The sequence below is a fragment of the Chroicocephalus ridibundus genome, chromosome 4 (genome assembly GCF_963924245.1).
Source record: "Chroicocephalus ridibundus chromosome 4, bChrRid1.1, whole genome shotgun sequence".
Classification (NCBI taxonomy): Eukaryota; Metazoa; Chordata; class Aves; order Charadriiformes; family Laridae; genus Chroicocephalus; species Chroicocephalus ridibundus.
The window spans coordinates 30949534-30970054 of NC_086287.1; the positions used below are offsets into that span (position 1 = coordinate 30949534).

Genomic DNA, 20521 nt, shown 5'->3' on the forward strand with positions numbered 1-20521 from the left:
ATGTGGTGTTTCATGAATCTGGGAGGCTTGGTATAGCTGGGGGGAGTTACTTGCCTGGATTTCTGCTTTTGAATCTTCTGCTAGAGATAACTGTATGTATTTCGTGAAATGCTGAAGCCTCCACTGTAGGCACAAAAACACGGTGAAAAAACCTTTACCTAAACCTCATCCCCTGCAGCTATCACCCCACCACGCAAAGACACAGAAAATAGCTAGAAAGTCACATTTTTAACTTAAAAAAAAAAAAAAGTAGAAATAAATGTATTGGAAGGTGAAAACAAATGCTGTCAAAAGCCTATATTTACAAATGGATAAAAACACAAAGGTATTACTACTGCCTGACGATGGCGACATGCCGGAAGAATCGGAGAGACACCTATTGCCTTGGTTCTATATTTGATTACCAAAACCCAACAAAACAACCAAAAAGTGATCTCTTAATAGCAGTGGATTGTATAACCTTGTTGACGAAAGGGCTGTTCTCTAGGCAATCGGCAAACACCTCCCAATTAGCCACATTTGCTGATTCGAGGCATAGCAGAATTTTCTGTCGTGATTTTTCTTTATTGATTTTTACACAAATCTCAATAACAATTGCACATTTAGAAAGTCTGTGATGATTAAGAATAAATACTTGTGGTTTGACCAGGAGAGAGTGGGACAAGGCTCCACGAGCCCTTTGAGGGACGCAAGGTCTTTACTTAAAGAGCGCAACACCACGCTTCTCTCAGTTTCTGATGTTGTCTTCAGCTCTTTCAATCCCAAAAGCCTCACGGCAGACAAGTCACGAGGAGAAATGCCAGGTGTCGCTGGCACGAAGAGAGCAGTCCGTGAGCCAGGCTCAGGGGACGACCAAGCCAGCGGGCTCATGGTGGTCCTGGACCGGCTCCTGCATCAGAGAGCGGAGGCTGTGACTGAATGGCTGCCCTCCCTGGCCGTCTGCATGCCCTTGAACGCCAGCGAAGCGGGGATGTCACAGCTGTGAGGGGACAGCGGGGTGCCTCCAGCGTGCTGCCAGCCGTGGCTCGCCATGTAGCCGGACGGAGCGGCGCTGTACGTCATGTAAGGTGACACTTGGGCTGGTGTGGCGTAGGGAGGCATGGCTGGTGCTGACACGAAACTGCTGACAGCCGGGAGGCCGTTGGGTGCCTGAAAGGAAAGGGAAAAATGTTTCTAGCAGAGTAAGACACAGCGGGTCTGCCATAAAAGAAGCTGCCCTCAGATGCTGCTGGGGCTTTGTACAAGAACCGGGGCCAGTGAGGACACCCAGAGAGCCACCCATAACCACTCCCCTAGATTTCAGGGGCGCAGTGCCCCACTTGTGCTTTGCTTTTAAGACCAGCTACCCCACATCAGCCCTGTACACCTCCCCCAGCAGCCTGGCCCTGATAGGGACCAGCAGCAGACATTTAGGGAACATACCCCAGGAGCAGGGCAGGAGCCGCCGAGCCCCCCGCCGTACACCTGCCTTCCCACAAGCTGCTGTTCAGGGACTCCTGAAGCCCATGGTTGCATCTAAACATCACGTTTGAGAGCGCCGCTGCTGGAGGTGCTTGTGATGAGTTTGTCCCATCTCTCTCGCTGAGCACCTTCATCCTCATGGCAATGAGTCCCATGGGTTGGAGCGGGTGGGCTGTAACATTTACCCACCTTTCCCAAATTTCCCATGGGGTGTTGGTCACTGTGGCTGGGCCCTGGCAGGTAGCGCTGTGGCAGTTGACGCTGGGTGTGCAGTAACCGTGGCCGTACCGGCGGCAGGAGAGACGGATCCGTCCCAGCGCCTCATCTACCCCAGCCCTGAAGGAGGGAGGGCTGAGCCCTGAGCTGCAGCGGGCAGGCGCGGGCACAGATCCCGGAGCAATGCTCCCCGGAGCGGAGAGGTAACAAGCAGCTGGGGGAGGTGGGAACGTCTTAAACTCTTTGGTAACTGTTTGCTCAGAGCATGAGTCAGAACTGTAGCAGTATTATGATTATCGATGGTGTCTTTTAAAAAAAAAAATAAGTCTGTTTTCTGGGTACTTGGGATATAACCTTGCAAATGTTCTTTGCTCACAGCTTCTCCCGGTTTCAATAGGGCTTCTGTGCACAAAACAATCGCAGGGCTGGGTCCTTTCCTGCAAGCTATTTTCCTAGGTCCTTCCGTAGGCTGGGGAGAAGGGTTTCTATTTAAATAGAGAAGGGAGAGTCCTTCAGTCTGCCATGGTAGGATTTCACAATGAATTACTCCTTATTTAAATAAAAAGTGTTTGGTGGTTTATTTCACACCCTGTAAATGCTTCTTCAGCAGAACAGGTACAAACCAGGATCATTTATCTTGCTTAAGTTTCAATTTTTGTAGTGTTTGTGTTTTAGGATTTGGGGTGGTATTTTTTCCCAGAAATATTTTCTATCTGAATATGAAAGAACAGGTATTGATTCAGGAAATCATGTAGCATCTGCCAATTTTACTCACCTGGCAGAACCAGACCTAACCTGGATAGTGCAGAGTTAAAAAATGGAATAGACTTTTTTCTTTCTGCTAAAACTTCACATGAGGTTACATTTCACTTGTTCGATTCCCGACTGGATTGCACCTGCCTAAATTTCCAGTATTTACCTCCATCGCGGCACTGGCCGGGTTTCAGGCTCATGAGTTTCCTACCAGTGTAACTCACAGTTCCACTGGCTGGACTATCCTCCCGTGGCCACTTGGGAAACCAAGCAGTAATCCTGCTGGAGTCAATATAAACACGTACAGCAATCTAAAACAGCAGGAGGCAGTGACGGGATCCCATCCACAAGCCTCCAATAGGTATATTAATTAGTACAAAACATACAGCTGCAGCAGCAACATAATTGTCATTCCAAATCCATAAACACTTTGTTGAAGCTGAACTTGCCTTATTCTTTTGAAAATCCAAATATGTGACCTGACCTTCAACTCCAATTACACGTCCCCTACTGTGTCTCAGAATTACACTTTAGTCTCAGCTCCAAATATCAGTGTTTGCAACAATGCTAATTAATACAAACCTTCAAATAATTGCACTGTAAATTAGCACACTTCTTAAATCACATGGAAAATTATTTCACTGAATTTACTGGAAAATAAAAAGTGTGGCAGGCCCTAAAAAGCTGCTGTTCTCCAAGCTCCCTGCCTATTCCACGGTGTAAAGTGCTTTTCAGAAGAATGTGAAACAAGAAGAGAGCACACCTCTGTTTTTTCTAACAAACAGCAACAAAAAGCTTTTTGCAGAGGCAGTGAAGCCATTTGAGCCGTTTTGTTACACGGGGACATCGAGAGCCGCAACCCAAAGGGATCCTGCAAAGAGAACAACTACAGAAACCCCAAAGGGCTGCTGGAAGGAGAAAAGGAGAAAAGACCAGTGGCAAGTCCCTGAAGAGTCTCATAGCCATTGTGGGAGCACAAATCTACAGCCCCTGTGGCTCAGAAGAGGTTTTTTTGGACTCCACGAGGCCACCCTGCTTCTCCAGGCTTGCCCACTCCCAAACAGGCTGGTACCAAGCAGTGGGCTCAAGGATGTGCCTGGAAGCCCCGTTTTAAGTAGGATTCTTCACTATGAATGGCCATGTCCCATGAACCTTGGCTGTACTTTTTAAAGGGTTCCTCCTAGGCCACAGAGGAGGAGCGTGTCCCTTCAGCCTCCTGTGTTGTCATTGCTCCCCTCTACCACATGTGACTGGGAAAAGCCAGAGTCCTCATTTGCCACAGAGAAGAGAAAATGCTTCTTGTATGCTGTACAGACTGCCATGCTGTAGGATGCACTAGGATGCTCTCCAGCTGCTGGCACTTCCTCTTAGAGTTCTTTAGAAAAGGCAAATGTTCTAACAACATTTCATCTGAGAAAGAATAAGACTGTAAATGCATCCTTCCAAGTTGTGCATAGTGCTGCATTATGCCAAGGCGAAATACTGCTTGATGCAATCACGTTGCCAAGCACCTCTCCCCACCCCACCCAAGAGTACACGGGTAGTGCTACCTGTGAGAAACGCAAATTTTTGTCCTCAATAAATGACTTCCTGCTATGTACAAACGCTGTGTCCGAGCAAAAAAAGTCCCTGGAGCTGATGAATGTGTCTGTACATTTAAATAAAACAGACCAGGGCCAATCCTTTGGCCCTGAGGGTGAGCAGCGCCATGCAATACCCAGCCCTATGGCTCTCCGCTCTTCTGCCAGAAACAGCGTGGCCTTGTCCATGCTGTTCCCTGCCTGACCTCGCGCTGGGGCAGAGCCTGGTTGTGTGCTAGTGGGACACAGGCAAGATCTGTGCCAGGCAATGTGCCAACAAGCCACCTCTTTGCTGACCCACCGATCCTTGAGTCCATGTCCTGGCCTCCTGCATCTCCTACAGACAAGGCCGCCAGGGGTTTCTCAGCAAACGGAAACTGAGGACTTTTTGCATGATTTGGGGCAAATCTGAGCTCCTGAACTGCTCGCATTAACTAAGGCATTGTTGATGAATATTTAATCTAATGTATATATTTTCCACCACTTCTATTTATCGTTGTGTGGCCTTATGGCACGAAGTAAAATGAAAATCTCTGAACTGTAATTAATGGAGATTGGAAATTAATGAATGGAAATTAATGGTTTGTTACTGGATTACATTGGAGGTGCTACTTGGGTTGTTACTGATAAAACAAATGGGACTTGACTAAAGATTTGCTCGTTTTTTTGTAAAAGCTGAATTTAGAAGAATACCTACTCTGATTTATAACAGACAGAACAACCCTTTCACCTTACCCCACCACCACCACCTTTCAGGTAAATTGCAGCTGAGATAACTGATCTTTTTATAGTGTCTAACTATTTTGAATGTGAGAAAGATCTTGCCCTAACTACGGAGGGCAGGACGTGGAGGCAGTTGTGTAGGGACCGCCAGTTGCAACCTGCCAGAGGCCACCAGTGCTGGAAAGCTGTTGTCGCTGCCTCGTTGACTTTAATGAATCATTCTTATTTTAGTTCCAGTGCTACAAAGCTTTACCACTCAAAACCATGTTGATGTGGATGCCTGCAGCCAGCCAAGCAGGAGGCACTGGGATGGGTAAGGACTGGCCCAGCACAGAGCGTGCCTCTGCTTCAGGGGAGGTTTCAGCCATCCCCGCAGAGCAGCCAGAGGCCTCCTCTGATCCGAATTTAAAGCTGAGGGGACAGAGAAAACCTCACCTTATGCGACTTAAAACTATGCTGCTTAAAAAAGAAACAAAACAAAACTGATTTTTCATCTCTGACTTTCATCAGTGAAGGACTTGACTCAATAATTTTAACCACAAGAGTTTTTACTTCGAAACGGCTTTAGGTACAATGTGTAGGCTATCAGAAGGGTTGAATCTTGTCTGTCAATCTGGCACTTTTTACAAACATGACATTCACTTAAAATAAATGGAGGAGATTAAGTTCCATGACCCTGTATATACTGGACGAATAATTCATCCTGCAGTATTTCAATCAGAGGAAATGAACGCCAAAATCTAAACATTCATAATTAGGAGTGCGAGAACCCCATGGTGTTTATGGATTTTTAAAACCCTTAGAACATGTTTTAAGTGCAGAGCTTCTTGAACCTGGTTTTTAAGTTTTATAAATATTTTTTTTCCTTAATTTAAACCATTGCTTTTCAAGGGAAATCTAATTTTTTAAAGCAAACAAACAAACATGTAGTCCTAAGTGAACTAGAACCTCTGCTGTGCAAGTGATAAGGGTTCCTGTTTGAAAGTGCTTAGTGTCCGGCTTCTACAAAGACCACAGAGAAACATTTGGTCCGAGTTGCTGCTTCTATCAAGGTTTTGAGGCAACCGATGCAATAAGTATTTCCAAATTTTCAAGTGGTGTCCAAAACCTAGAACACACAACTTCTCACCAATTCACAAGTTCAGTTACACATGTTCTCACAAAGACACCTGCAAAACAGTGGCTGGGTCAGGATTACAAGTTGGGTCTGGTGCCTTTCTGCCGAGTTACTGCTGATACGCACCAGCGCCAGTGAAATTAATATCCAGGGCAGAATTCAAAGCCAAGGTGGACATAAAGTCTTGCTTTAGGTCACATAAAATGATGCTGCTGAAACAAATGGACGGCATGTATTTTCGCCAGTGAAGGAGTTGGTTCAGTAGTTTTAACAGAGGGAATTTTTAGTTTTAGACGCTTTAGGTACTATACTAACAGGGGAAGACTTTTGTTGTCATTATAGTTTTCAGTCTGTTTGGTATTTGGGACATAGAGGGGGTGGGTGGAAAAAACCAAGTCTAGAACCAAGCTTATGTGGGATTGTCTTTGGAACAAGTAATTTCCATTAGCTGTTTGGACTCCTAAAAGTCATAACAGTTCCTCTCCAAACCAGAGGTAACCTCCACACACACCTTGATTTCTGTTACGAAGGTTATGCTGGTAGAATGTGTCATACAGCTTCAGTCTCCTCTCTCCTGCATGGTAAGGAGACAGGGTACAAGCTTTCTGGACAAACTTCCCCATCAATCCAGGTCAGACAAAGTACCTGACTCTTTTTTTTTCTGCCTTGCTCATGTTAATACCAGAGAAACACACAAGCTAGGTTCCACTTTCAAGCATCACGGTATAAATCCAAATTCTATATTGTAATTAACTGGTATTATTTCATTTTGTTTCATCCCTTTCTCTACTTTTCCTTCTCTGCCTTTTTCTTGCTGGCTATGTGTTCTCTCAGTATCAAAATTAGACCCTGTCCCTGCGATCCGTTCCCGTGTGGCTTCTAAATATTTCAGAAAATGACCCAGAGTCACCTAAATTTTCTCAGAAATAGCATGCAGAATCACAGATCTGCATTTTATGTTAGTTATCACTAACAGCAATAATGCAAATGATCTCATTTCAGGTTTACACCAATAAAACCAAGAGCAGGTTTGGTGCCAGAGGTGGATGCCACCTCAGTTTTACAGTCTAAATCTAAAGTAAGTGTCCAAAAGAATGTAAATGATTCTTCTTATTTTAAAGTTACTGTGTCCAATTATTTGAATCACTTGCCCGTTGTAATGTAGTTGTTACAGTATTTTATTAAATAGATAATTTATTGCATAGACTAAGAGTGTATGTTTCGTAGACTAAGAGTCTATGTTTTGTAGAAGTATTCTAAATATCTAGGAAAAAAAAAAAGTGTTTCTGGAGAAACAACATCGTCTTCAAGCTCGAGTTACCTAATTCACCAGCCCTAATGAGCTTGGACAGTGACTCAGCCGAAACTCCCCTGCTGGAATCAGCAGAAGTTCAGCCTGTGTCAAGACTTGGGGAACACACCTCTGGTGAATAACGTTGCTGTTTCATTTGGATTTCTCAATTCTAACACTAACTTGGATGGAACGAGTCCTTTCTGTCCTTGGATCAGCAAGCTCAGCGCGTTGCCTTGATCCTTCAGCACGGGGCCTTTCCCCGAGAGCAAACGAAACAAATCTGCAGAGGGATGACAACCTCTCAGTTGACTGAGAGCGGCAGCTCCCCGGCAAAGTGGAGGGCTGGCAGCAAGCTTGAGCTGCAGAGACGCTACCGGAGCTCCTCTCGCTGCTCGTTTTTCAAAATGAAAAACATAAACAGCTTCTGGAAAGGCTGAATCTTTTCTGAATGTCCTGAAAATGCAGTCGCAAAGTGGCTACTGGAGAAGTCGTTTTTTCCACAGCAAGGGAAAAGCGTAGCAGGGAGCAGAGGTGAATATCTAGTCCTTCAATCAAGAAGGGCAAACTACCTTAAAAACCCAGAGGATATCTCATGTTTTTAGCGACATGCACATAATCAGTCAAAAAGGTTATGGCAACAGGACTAGGAGCAATCAAACACAAACTGCAAACATAAAGGAAGCAAACATGCTAAATCTCCCTTTTTAATTGGAGGTTGAAGATGATTTATAAATCAAACCAACATATGAGATCCCAAGGGAAGAGTAAACAAATTTTCCAAGCAAAACATCAGCAGCAGGCCTGTAATGGAAATCTCATTTAGGGAAAGGGCATTACCTAAAGATGTAAGTAATACACCTATGTTTCTTTTCAGGTTTTAAAGTGAATAATTTCAAATAATAGTTCGGTAGAACTTGTATTTAAGTAAATTACAGCTTAATTCCGAAGCTGAATTCAGTACTTCAGCATCAATGGGAAAAATCACATGATCTTACAAACACTCATTCAGATCAGTGTCCCACTAAAATTAACGTACCCACACAGGTAAGTCGGGGTTACCTAGAGAAGAAGGATTACAAAAGTCAGCACTGAGTAAATTTCTCCAGTTTATGATACCATTTTTCATTAAAAATCTTTTTAAGAAAAATGTCATAAAATTGCTAAGCTGTATGTGAATAACCTAGTCAGAGCTGACCCTACAAACTAGTGTTGGCTGTCTTTTTACAATGCTGGAAAAATCTTGCAAAAATCTTTCCATAGCTCATATTAGACCACGTATCCATATTCTTAGACGAAGGAACTTCTTTTTCTGAACATATTTCCCCTGCAATTTTCTATTAATTTCACCGCAAGCAGAAGAGAATAGAACAGACTCTGACAAGTGAGTACATTATCATTAAATAATTTTGACAATCAAAAAAACTTGTACAGAAGGGGGGACATTCTGTAGGTAGGACATTACTTTGTAACACATGCCTTTATTTTCAAGGAAGACTGGACAGCCATAATACACCGGAGTTGAGGAGCTTTTAAAATAACACACGGGCAAGGGGTTTACAGTAGGTCTGTGCTCGGCTGAACTGGGTTGATTCCCAGAAGATTGAGCTTCAAAAAATGGGAAAAGACCTTTCAAGAATAGGGAATTACAATATTTCTCTTTCACTGTAAGTCACACAAAGCAATGCTGATATTTTAGTTGAAGTCACAATTTAAAAAAAAAAAAAAGTTATTTGCATGCTCGAGTGTTTTAAAATTCCAAACGTAATTAGTTACCCAATCCTATACCCTGTCTCTTACAAAGATGTCATTTTCTTTACAGTTTTTTCTCCTCTTACTAAATTAAATGCATTACAATGCACTGCATGAGAAAATCATGCTACTTCCTTCTAAAATAATGTTCATTCCCTTAATAATGAGCGGATCCCATTCCCCGTGTTTAACGTGCTTTTTTATTAACTTAAAGTTGTTTCCTTTACTTATAGGCATCCCCAGCTGCACTGAATAACACAGAAATCAGATAATATCAAATGAGTGTTTTAACTATAGTTGCGACATGCATCAAGATCACTCTTAATTATATTTTCTTATCAAATTTTAAATCTTGGCCTCTTCTGGGAAATAAAAACCCACTTTTGGAAATAGTAATAGTAACTTCAATTTACACACCATCACCAATCCTTTCCTAAAGGAGCCAGGGGCATTTTATGTCTTTTCCAAAACAAACTACACCAGAAACAAAAGTAAAAAAAAAAAAAAAAAAAAAAAAAAACAACAAAAAAACCAAACCTCTTTCTCAGAGGCTGAGGAATCCACTACAAAAACAACCGAGGAAAAGAGAGGTAGGAGAAAAAGGCCCGATGGAGACAAGGCGGACAGGGGTTGTTGTAAAACCTAAGCGCACTCCGAGGGAAAAGGGGGCAGCAGGGGTTTCCGATGCTTCTGCAGAAAAGGGATGGGTTTAGACGGTTTTCACAGTGAAATGAGATCTACCACTTATGGCACACTCCAGTATGTCCACCCAAAATGTCTCCCAAACGTAGATTATTGTGCAAGGTCTGTATGTTCACTGAATGGTTGCTTCCCATTCATACTCCAGTTTAGAAAGGATGATATAAATGGAAGTCACTGCCTTCCCAGTGAAGATGCTGGGTCTTGGGTTATATTCTATTATTTAACAAGCCTCACAACTGGAGTGAACACAAACTCTCTTTGCTGCGAGCACAAAGCTTAATTTTGGTGACAAAGACACAACTTGAGTCTCCCTTAGACAGATATCCCGTGCTTAAAAGAAGAAAAGGAAAGTTCAGAAAGAAATCATACCACATAAGCAAACTCCCTGGAGTAGGAACTAACAACAAATTCCCATAGTTTTAGAACAGATTTGCACAATAATTCCCTCTTGCTATTTTGGCAAAATCTGGAGTTGGGCAGGGCATGAACATTACACAAGCAAATACACTGAAGGGAATAAATATTTGGTCTTTCTACGCTAATGCTTAAAACTACAAGTATTAGCAAAAAGTTCTACGAAAAATGCCTTCTTAATATAATACATTTAACAATATATTGAAATTTCAATACGATGTTATTTAAATTAAACTGAGGGTGGAAGAAGGAGACATTATGGACAGAGAGACGTCAAAGGGATTCTTGATGGCTAGAAGCTGGGCAAATATGGGGTCAAACTGGTAAAGTCCCCACTTTGTCCTCTTCAGGGAGGAGAGACAAAACATTGGTCCCCTTTGTCTGACAAACCTCTGATGCTGCAGAGGCAATTACTGGGAAGCTGGTAAATTAATGAGGGTGAAATCACAGCCCGTGGATTATTGAATGCCCATCATCATTGTGACTCGGTTATGTAGGCAATTCCTAAGAGCTGATAAATTGCCACAACAGACAAATTCAAACACACCATACAGTCTTTATCTACCTCCCACTCTACTGCAAGCACCAGAAGGCTGAACAGATCAAGTCCTATCTAATCCCCCTGCCCCTGGCACTCTGCTCCTTGGCTGTGATAGGTTTCTCCCACCACTCTCGCTTTTCGCTCCCTGGTCCTGTTTGTCATGGCAGAGCTCCTGGTGGGTTGGGGCCCTTTGAGCAGAGGGTGCTCAGAGTGCAGTTGGAGTGTCATTATACCATTCACTCACCTCTCTGACTTTCTTTATTATTTTCGTCCGGGTGGAGTGCCCTGAAGCCATGTGGGTTGGTGGGCAGGGCACTGTGTTTTGGCCGTGGAAGCAGGTGGCCAGTAAGAGGCAGGTCTCACAAATGGGGTTCGAATGGGGTGCCATCCAGATCACCTGGGAAGGAATCGGGTGCATGTAGTGGGATCAGCTCATGCCCCTCACCCACAACATGCAATGACACGGATGCCTAGACCTCGAGCAAGCCGTCTTAGTGACAGTATTTTAATAGCAGGCACTGGTCTGGAGATCCTAATGAGAGGGACACGGAACCAGACAGTCCCCAAGCCAAGGTCTGAACCCCTGCACCAGACAGGAACTTTGCTAACAATTCTGCTAGGTACTACAGCCAGAGAGCAAATAAGCACCACTCCTCAACACCTTCCCTCCCCCTGGGTACGAGTGAGGAGCAGGACGTACGGACCTTTATCACTAATGGATTTTGCACGGACCCATAGCAGGAATCCAACTGCCTGAATCCTGAGTTAGAATGTAAGATGCCAAATAAGTAATCTGATCTTTTTTTTTTTTTTTCAATAAATAATCTGCGTAGGAGGGTCGTGTAATTGGCCATAACATTTAAGGTTACATTTTCATTGTATTTCCAAAGAAGTTACCATATGGTGTGGGTTCTAAGCACTGCAGATAAAAGCAATTACAGATGCTTCGGTCACCACATATACAGTTCATTGTTCATCTACAATCAAAGATCAGGAACTAAATATTTACATTGCCTACATTTTCTGCGCAAATAATTGTCCAGGATTGCACCCACAATTATTTGCGATCACTTGCCCTAAAGTGGAGCCTTCCCTTTACGTGCTGTAAGCACAGGCCGCTCATCACCCCTAATCAGAGCACAACCAAGGGACAGGGACTGCTACCCCAGAAAAGCCAAAAACTCAAGCCACTAACTGATGAAGTTCAGCTGAGACAGAAGTGAAGCAGTTGCTGCTTTGGGGTCTGCCCAGTACGTCAGAGGAAGACTTCACCCAAATCACGTTCACAAGCCCTTCTGAATTAGAAGGAATGTTTTCAGCAACTCCGGTAGATTTGGGATCAGGCCTCCAAATAGCTCACCCTTTCCAGACAGTTTGCAGTAACCGCTTGCTCTTAGACCCCAGTTACAAGTTTTTTTCCCCGTTAATGAATATCAGCTCCCTTTGGCAATGTGCACATCTGCTTCCTGCAATGCACACAGAAAATATTTCTGAAAAAAAAAAAAAAAATACTTCCAAAGCTATTTGCCTCTCAACAAATCGTATAGACATATGTCTGCATTTTCATACATGTGTAAATACAGACCACAATTTTTGCAGTTGGCATATCCATGACGTTAGTCCAGAAAGTCACAAGCATCAGATGTCTGAAAACTGCATTTTAAATATGATACGTATTTATTAAATGTTTTCATTTCAAATGCAGGGTACAAATGGGTTTCTATTTCAAGTGATTTCAGCTATTTTTTTTCTTAATGCAGCTGTCAGTATAATCTGCGTAATGCATAAAATACTCACAATATTCATCCTTTGTATTAATAATATACTTATCTGTAGAAGTCATTCCCCCAACACCACATTAAATGTGCCTCTCCGGATAAACACGGCAATATTACTGAGCTCTGTATGAAATGTGTATGACCCAAAACTGCCAAGCTCTCAGAAAAATCTATTTTCAGTTTCTCTGATTCACAGTCGCCCTGTTTGCAAAGCGGTATGACAAATTTGTGAATATGATGCACCAGGAAAATACAATGCAATTGCTTATGTATAAACGACAGATTGGGACATCAGGTAATTAAAAATGAATAGAAACTTGACAAGGCATCTCTGTGATTTCCCAAGGAACATTTGGTACAGAATCACAGCCTGGCAGGCAGAGCTTTCAATTCCCCAAACCCAAATACCAAAGAACATCGCAAACAAAGGCCCCAGAGACATCAAGAAATTCATAATGCTTAAAGTAAAAAATCTTCTACATCCAGAGGTTCAGCTTCGTGTTAAATGAGTGTGACTGCGTATTGCTGAGGCAAAAATGTGAAGTCTTCCTGCCTCTTTTGTGGAGTCTTTTCTCAGGCTGAATTCCCACTGATGCATGGGACAAGGGGTGAAACGCAGCCGTTCAAACCCGTGGAAGAGATCAGCCTTGGCTGCCGGCTGACAAGTCTGGGAGGTCAACAAGAGCTTCGCCTGAAAAAAGCCTACAGGACCCCGTGCGTTAAAATAAATGCATGTAATTTAAAAGGAGGGATCAAATAAATATATTTTAAAAGCGCAGAAGACCTTGTTCTTTGGGCTCAATTCTTCTAGTCTTCCTCATGCAGGGGGAGTTTCCAGGGGATTTCTTGAGAAGTATACTATTATCTTCCATGACTAAAGCTGGGGAACAAGTCCTTCACGCGCTTAGTAACTATGGAGCTATTTGCAGGCTGTGGACAGGTGAACTTTGAATGTTGCTAATGCTTAAAATGTATAGCTGACATTCACTGGAAACAGCAGAATTCCCTATCGCTCACACAAAATCCTTTGTTACTGCGCTTCAGAGCACATTCCCTCTGCTCCTGTTGTGTAATGGGAAAGCCTAAGTAAAACAGGCACGCTCGATTCCCTGCTGCTCTACTCCTCTTGTGGACGCTGCTGACTTTGGTAACACAGACATAAAACTGGAATATTTCAGAACAGTCGCTTCTCTTCTCTGGAGGAAATCAGCTGCCTGCCTTCTTAAGACCCAGCTTTTGTGATAAGCTTTGCCCAAAGGAGACGAGGAAAACAGCATTTACCCTGAAGTCCAAAGACAGAGCACCCTGAAGTCCAAAGACAGAGCACCCTGAAGTCCAAAGACAGAGTCTATTTCACCGTAGTCCTCCTGGCACAGAAATCATGACTGTGGCTTCCCCATTTTCCACCTTTCCAGATACCCATTCGCTAGATCCGTACAAATGAGCCAACGTTCTCTACTGTCCTTTGCTCGTCTATTTACACGCCAAGCAGTACACATTGCAAGAGACTATGTAAAGATCTAGGAACATCAGAGTATTTTACTGTCACTCACTGCGTAAGTCAGTGCTACATGCAGCAAGAATTCAGTTCATAAATTTCACTTTGCACCTGGTTGGAACAGATCTTTTGGCAAAAAGAATGTTGCAAAAACTGCAAAAAATCACATCTCCACATCCTGACTTGACACAAACTTTCTCTGAATACATTCTAAATTAGCAAGGCAGTAAACTTGTGACAGATGAAGCAATTAATGTATACGTGGATTAATTCTCTGGTAAACAAGTCTGAATACTACATGAACAGACTGGTCTATATGTTCCTTTCCAAAGCCAAATTCTATTTAACCATATTGTTATGGGGAAGGACCTGGGGGGAATCTCCTCTGTATCTTCTTTTAGTGAGCAGGGTTCTGAAAAGGACCTTTCTGATAAATACTTTTTAGCTTTTCTGCCCTTTTAAACTGCCTGGACAAAGTCTTTTGATAAATGAATTCCATTTTATTAATAGCAATTTGCTCCATTTTTAAATAGTGAATATGTTTAAATGACATATATCAGGTGATCTTTAAGGTTGGACAACACTTTCAGACTGGTATTGACAGTAGGACAGTGATGTATTATGAAGATGAAAGCATAAATAGAGTGAAAAAAAAAAAAGATAAAAAATAGTTTCCAACACCAGCGTTGAAAATAACCTGATATACATAACATTGTTGCTCAACACGTGTGCTGAGGTAAATGAGATTCCAACAGAGGCGATGGTTTATAGCCTTTGAGCCGGATCCCGCACAGCAGAATTGTGTGCAGAAGGCCCAGCTTGGAACCTAAGACAACGCAGCCGCAGCACAGCTGTTCTTTACAGAATAATGACAAGCTATTTCCATCATTTTAACTAAGGCTGCTAGCACTTTATTTGTTTCGTTTTTAAAGAAAATTGTGGAAGGACGAATATTGACTCTAATTCTGTCTTTAACCGTACAGTCATGTCTATACCACATTGCTCGTTGTTTGTAATATGAAATGAACAGAATAATAATGGGATGATAGAAAAATGTAATACAAAAGAAATATGACAGGGTTAAGGTCGGTATATTGTTTGTAAGGCAACGTATGGAATAAAGTGGTTGTTCATCTTTGGGGCCCACGATATTTCCCACCCTGCCTCATTCACCACTTTGCAAGCGTTCCCGCAGTTTGCGCTCCACATCTTAGGTTTGAAAAGGTCTAATCCAGCTACTCTCAGCACCAAATCCGAGCTATAAAAGTCTCCTCAACATGGAATCCAAAGACAGACACAGAACTCGAAAAATATGTCCAAACCCTCTGTCTCTGAATGGGAACACGCTAAACAGAGAGCACGGATTTTCCTCAACTTTGTTATAAGCATAATAAACGAAGGGCAGGGAAATCACAGTCTGAAAGACCTGTGATACGTTTTGAAATGTCTCCATCGCACGGAAGAAAAGTTTTCAAAACCTGTGCCTTCCCAACTAGTAACAGTTGAGCCTTTTATAGCTGTTCTCCTGGCATGGGATTTGATTAGCAAGTACAAAGATTTAGACAGAGATTTATTAAGTAACAGTTATATTGTGTTGTAATTAAAATGTAGGAAATTCGCCGTCTACTTAAGCGTTTAAAAATGCTTAATGTAGGAAGCAATTACACCTCATTTTCAAATTATTCCCCTGCCTGCAGAGCACGCTGTGGACAGGGGGAAAGGCGCTGTACAAGGGCGGCGGGCGGGACGTACCCGCTCACACGGCCGGGCCCGGGGCAGCTCGGCCCGGCGGGGGCTCGGGGCCGGGCCGGGGGCAGAGCCCCGGTGGGCGGCGCGGCGGGGTCCGGTGGCCGGGCGGCTGGACGGGAGGGCGGGCAGAGCAGGCAGCCGGCGGGAGCCGGTGCGCGGCGATTCTCGGGTGTCTGCCGGGAAGGCTGTGCCGCCGCGGCGGGGGCAGCGCCGGGAGCCCGGGGCGACCGGGATGCTGGAAGCTGCCCGCCCCGCCAGCCCTCCGCTCGCCGGGAGCCTCTCAGCCGGGAGAAAGGCGGGCTGGCGGCTGCCGGAGGGGGCTGCGGCGGCCGTGCCGAGGGAGGGAGCGGAGAGAAGAGCAGAGGAAGGAGCCGGGCTCTTTCCCGACGTCGCCCGTCTTGGCGGACTCGTTTTGCAAACCAAAACCGGCCCCGGCTCCACACCGAGAGCCGCAGGGCCACAAGCCCGCGGCCGAGCTCAGAGGCCCTGTGCATCACGGCCATCACCCCCCTCTCTCTTTACCTGGCTGTACTTGGCCTCCTGCTCCAGGGAACTCTTCTCCAGCCCGTTCACGGCGTGCTGGGCCGGGGGGGGGAAGCTGTTTCGGCCCAGGCTGCTCCATTCCTCCACCTTGGGGCTAGGGTAAGGCGAAGTGTCGCTCACTGCTGGGAAACACGGCGGGGAAAGGGAGTTAGAGGCTGGGATAGGGATGCGGAGGACTTCGCTCCGGGCTGGAGACGGCTCCCTCTCCCCACGGGACGCAGTCAGTGGGGCAGAGCATGGGGGAAGCCTGTCCCTCTCGCCCGCTACACCTCGTCGAGCCTCCGGGGAGCCCCTGGAGAGGGTGATCCGGGGGGAGAAGGGAGTCGGGTCCCTCCGCGCAGCTGATGGCAGAGGTCGCCAGCCGCGCCCGGAGCTGGCAGAATCGCTCGTCCCCGCGTCCCTTCACAGCTGGACGGAGCTGCCCTCTCTTCCCGGTATTTGTTCCCCGGGATCTCCTAACGGAGAGGGGTACGGGAATCGTCTCGTGTGTGTGTGCACGAGTCTGAGGACAAACGATACCCCCTGTTAGAAATAACCCTGTCACGGCTGCAGATAAACCAGACTGCAAAAAAGTTTCGGACGAAAAAAAACCAAGAAAACAAAAAATAAAACACGAAAAGACACTTTAAAAAATAATAAAAGGAAAAGGGAAAGGAAAATACAAGGAAAACGGAAGGAAGAGAAGAAAGAGGAAATAAAAAAATAAAAGTCCTGTCATTTACACGCGCATCAACTGCGGCATGGGAATACCGGGCTGTTTTGCAGGCGCGCAAATTCTCCTTCCCCACCGGGGAGCCCCGGGAGGGGTGGCGGGAGTGGGAGGGGGGTCCCCGAGCCCACGTCAGGCCGCATGGGAGGCTGCGGGGCCGCCGGAGCCGCCGTGGGAGCGGGATCCCCCGCGACACCACCAGGCTCGGCCCCTCGGCGAGGCTGGGGAAAGGCACAAACCTGAAGTTGTCTTAAGAAATTGAGCTCTCTCGGTTAGCGCCCTTTTCTGCTGATCTCACACTTTCCCATGAATAGGGGCTTCCTTTCCGTGTCAGCAAGGTCAGTTTATCCTATAAATCAAGGGCGAGCAGCCCACTTCTGCGGCATCGGCCGCTCGGCAGCCCCGGCTCGCTGCTGGGAAGGGGTGGGGGGAAGATTTTAAGGCTGCAGAAAGATGTGTGCAGCTCCAAGGTCTGAGGAAGACGGGGCAGATACCGAGGCACCCGGCAGAGGCCGGCCTGCCTGCCAATGTGGTGTTAATAAAAGAGGAACTCACTAAAAAAAAAAAAAAAAAAAACCAACCTAAATTTCTCATGTGATTATAACGTTCTCATTCTTTTTAATGTTCATTGCCAACACTACCTCTCCCCAGCACAGAGCAGAGATTGCCAGGCTTGTATTTGTTAAAGTCGACTCACAAACACGTTTTTTTGTGCCAGTGAGGTCTGACGATAAAGTTTATACCGTGAAGTAGAGGGCAAAGAAGGACAAAAACTGATATATTTTTGTAAGTATGAGTATAAATAAAACATACTTATGTGTGCCTGTGTGTATTGCTTGAAAAACCACACTACCTTTTTGAGAAAAGAAAAGGAAAATTATTCTGCAATGCCTAAAGGATCAATTTGCATTTGCTGCTGGAACCGGATTGTTGCCGTTAAAACGCAATGAAAACAGAAATCACAGTCGTCCCCCCCCCGCTAATTGGGAGGGAAGAGTGGGACACAGAGATCGCTGTAGGCGAAGGTTATTTTAGACTGTTGTTTTAACCACATTCACTCTTAGTTCACTGGCAGAGACCGAAATGGAAAAAATGTCCCTTTCTTTGCGGCAAAGCGTAGCGAGCGGCTGGGAGACGTGACACAGTTTCCAGGCGGAGAAACAGAAAGAAGGTGGAAGGGATAAAAGAAGCAAATCTTGGGGGAGGGGGGGTTCGTTTTCCTGGACCACCGCTTCGGAGGAAAATACAGCACCAGAATGAAAGCAATTAGGTGACATTTGAACTTCCTGCCGGAGCAAATTTGGCCTGATTGCGAAAACTAGAGAAAATGGACTTCTCGGTAACGCCAAGGCGGCGCCTGAGACTGGGGGGCGGCAGCGAGCCCCGGCCGGCACCGGCACCGGCACCGGGGCCGGGGCCGGGAGCAAGCTGCTCCGGGCCCTGGGGCCGCCGCAGCCCGGGCCGTTCCCTGCGGCCGAGGTCGCTCCTTTTAGGGTCACAACGGCAGCGGTGACGGCCGATATTGTACCGTTGGCTGGTCCGCCTGGAGCCCACTCCGGGACCTCCGATCTGCCCGCGTCCCCAGGCGCATCCTCCGGTAAGCTCAGCGCCCGGCTGGGGCTGGGGAACATGGGAGAGCTTTCCCGAGGCAAACCACGAAACCTCCTTCCGACCCTCGGAGAGGAAGGAGCCCAGGAGCAAGGGATGGAAACGCTCCGGCCCTGCCCGGCTGCAGCTGCGGCCCCTGTCCCCCCTCCTCACCTTGGTCTGTGATGGAGCGGATCCCCAGGATGTCCGTCACCGAGTGGGAGGACGGCCACGTCCTGGGCATGGCCATGGTGCTGGCGATGGCTGGCACCCCGGGAGGGGTGGGCACCTTGGCTCCTGCAGCAGCGATGGGGCTGGGGTAGGAGTAGATGTGGTTGTAGGGCAGAGCGGGCTGCGGGGGCGGCTGGTGCTGCTTGTAGGACTCGTAGTGACTCTGCTGAGACAGGTTCCCGATTTTGTTCCGGAGGATGCGGCTGATGGAGCTGACCGACGGCACGTTGTACTTGTCGCACACGCCATCGGCCAGCAGGCGATCCCGGATCTCCCAGGCGAAGATGCCCGGATCCCTTTGTTTGTAGGTCCGGATATGTTTTACCACCGTGGGGGTGGTGACCCGAGGCTTGCTGCCTCCGATAGCCCCCGGTAGGATGGAGCCGGTCTCGTTGTAGCGAGCCAGGATTTTGCTGACACAGCCGTGGGAAACGCGGAGCTGCCGGCTGATGTCACACGGCCTGATCCCCAGTTGCGCCAGTTCCACAATCCGCAGCCGGATGGCATTGGGCAGGGGTCTCCCGTTGACAAACACCCCCCCGAGCTGGTTCACTTCCCCGAAGGCAGGTTCTGCAAGCAAACACACAAACACACCCGTCGGACACGGCGAATGGCTCAGAAGGGGGCGTCTGAACTCGTCACAAGGCAAGTGTCACAGCTCGGAGACCCCCCGGCCACTCCACGCACGCTTCTTTATAGTAGCGGGGTGTTCTCAAATTTGAAGAAAAATAATTTTAAAAAAATATTTTAAAAAAAGCAAGGGTGAGGGGAGAACAAATAAAGAGAATTAAAAAAAAAAAAAAAAAGAAAGGAAAAAAAAAGAAAACCCGTGGCAACAAATGTCAGAGCTCTCCGGACTGTGCATCAAGCATATTCCAAAAAAGCACATTCCAGAGATGAAAAACGTGATCGCCCCACCAGACAAGCCAGCTTTATTGCCACAGGAAAAAAGGATCACGAAGAAAAGAAAAAGAAAAGAAAAACATTTTCGAAGATGTTGGGGGAGGGGGAGGAAGGAAAAGTAGTTGAGGAAATTCTTTTACATCTTGGGAGAGGCAAGGGCAACGCGGTGCTTCTGAGTCGCGACTAACTTTTTAAAGACCGTTTCTGGTGCTGTTAGCGCCTCTCGCTTAACAGCACAATTACACCAGGCTGTAAAACAAACGTGCTAAAATGTTAACTGCTAAGATCGGTGTCAGGAATAATATACAACGTGCCGCAGGCTCCAGCCATCCACTCGGCTGCGATCCTGCCTCGCACTCGCCTAATAGCATTAATAATAAACCGAGCAGTCATTAGCTTTTCTCTCTTCCCTGCTCCTGACCCTTAACGTGTTCTTACAACTTGTAGGAACACGAGCAAAGTCAATAAGGGAGCTGCGGCGGCGGCAGATGACGGCGCACGGGTGCTCCCCCTCTCTTGACAGCACTTGAACCCTCCTGCAGCTCCCGGCCACTTACCCATTCCTCTGAGCGGGACACCTCTGGGGCTGCCCTAAATCCCAGACGGAGACCTACGCCCGGAGCCGGGCTCCCAGCCTCCCGGCCGCTCCCGGTTGCCACTAGCCCCCGAGGATCTCTGCTCCCCACCGAGGAGGCAAGCAGGGGCGTGAGAGGGGGGGAAAAAGGCTACAAGGAAATCTGCTTCCCGAGGAGAGAGCCTTGACTTCTGCATTTCAACCTCGGGGCAACGTGGGCAGGGCCGGGGCTGGGCAGGGCGCCGCGGCCCACCCGCTCCCCCGAGCCCGCCCCCGGGGGCGGCCCCGCCGCCCAGACGCCCTCCCAATGGCCGGGGGAGATGACGGACAGCGCGGCGCCCGGCGGCCCTTCCGCTTTGCCCGGCGGGCGGGACCGGCACCTGGGTCTCCGCCGTTACG

At 46.7% G+C, this 20521-nt stretch overlaps 1 protein-coding gene across 1 annotated transcript; it reads right to left on the reverse strand.

Moving 5' to 3' along the window:
* Positions 1 to 721: 721 nt before the first annotated feature.
* On the reverse strand, positions 722 to 20215 carry PAX9 (paired box 9). Its single transcript, XM_063332441.1, has 4 exons — positions 20106 to 20215; positions 18589 to 19215; positions 16098 to 16237; positions 722 to 1149 (listed from the first exon to the last, which is right to left on the reverse strand). The coding sequence occupies exons 1-4, from the start codon at positions 20107 to 20109 to the stop codon at positions 895 to 897; spliced, it is 1026 nt and encodes a 341-aa protein (XP_063188511.1). The 5' UTR covers positions 20110 to 20215; the 3' UTR covers positions 722 to 894.
* Between the last annotated feature and the right edge of the window lie 306 nt (positions 20216 to 20521).

Coding starts and splice junctions, on each gene's coding strand:
- PAX9 (XM_063332441.1), bottom strand. Junction 16,238..18,588: donor CCGCTCCATCACAGACCAAG/GTGAGGAGGGGG, acceptor GTTTCCCAGCAG/TGAGCGACACTTCGCCTTAC. Junction 1,150..16,097: donor AGGAGGCCAAGTACAGCCAG/GTAAAGAGAGAG, acceptor CTTTCCTTTCAG/GCACCCAACGGCCTCCCGGC.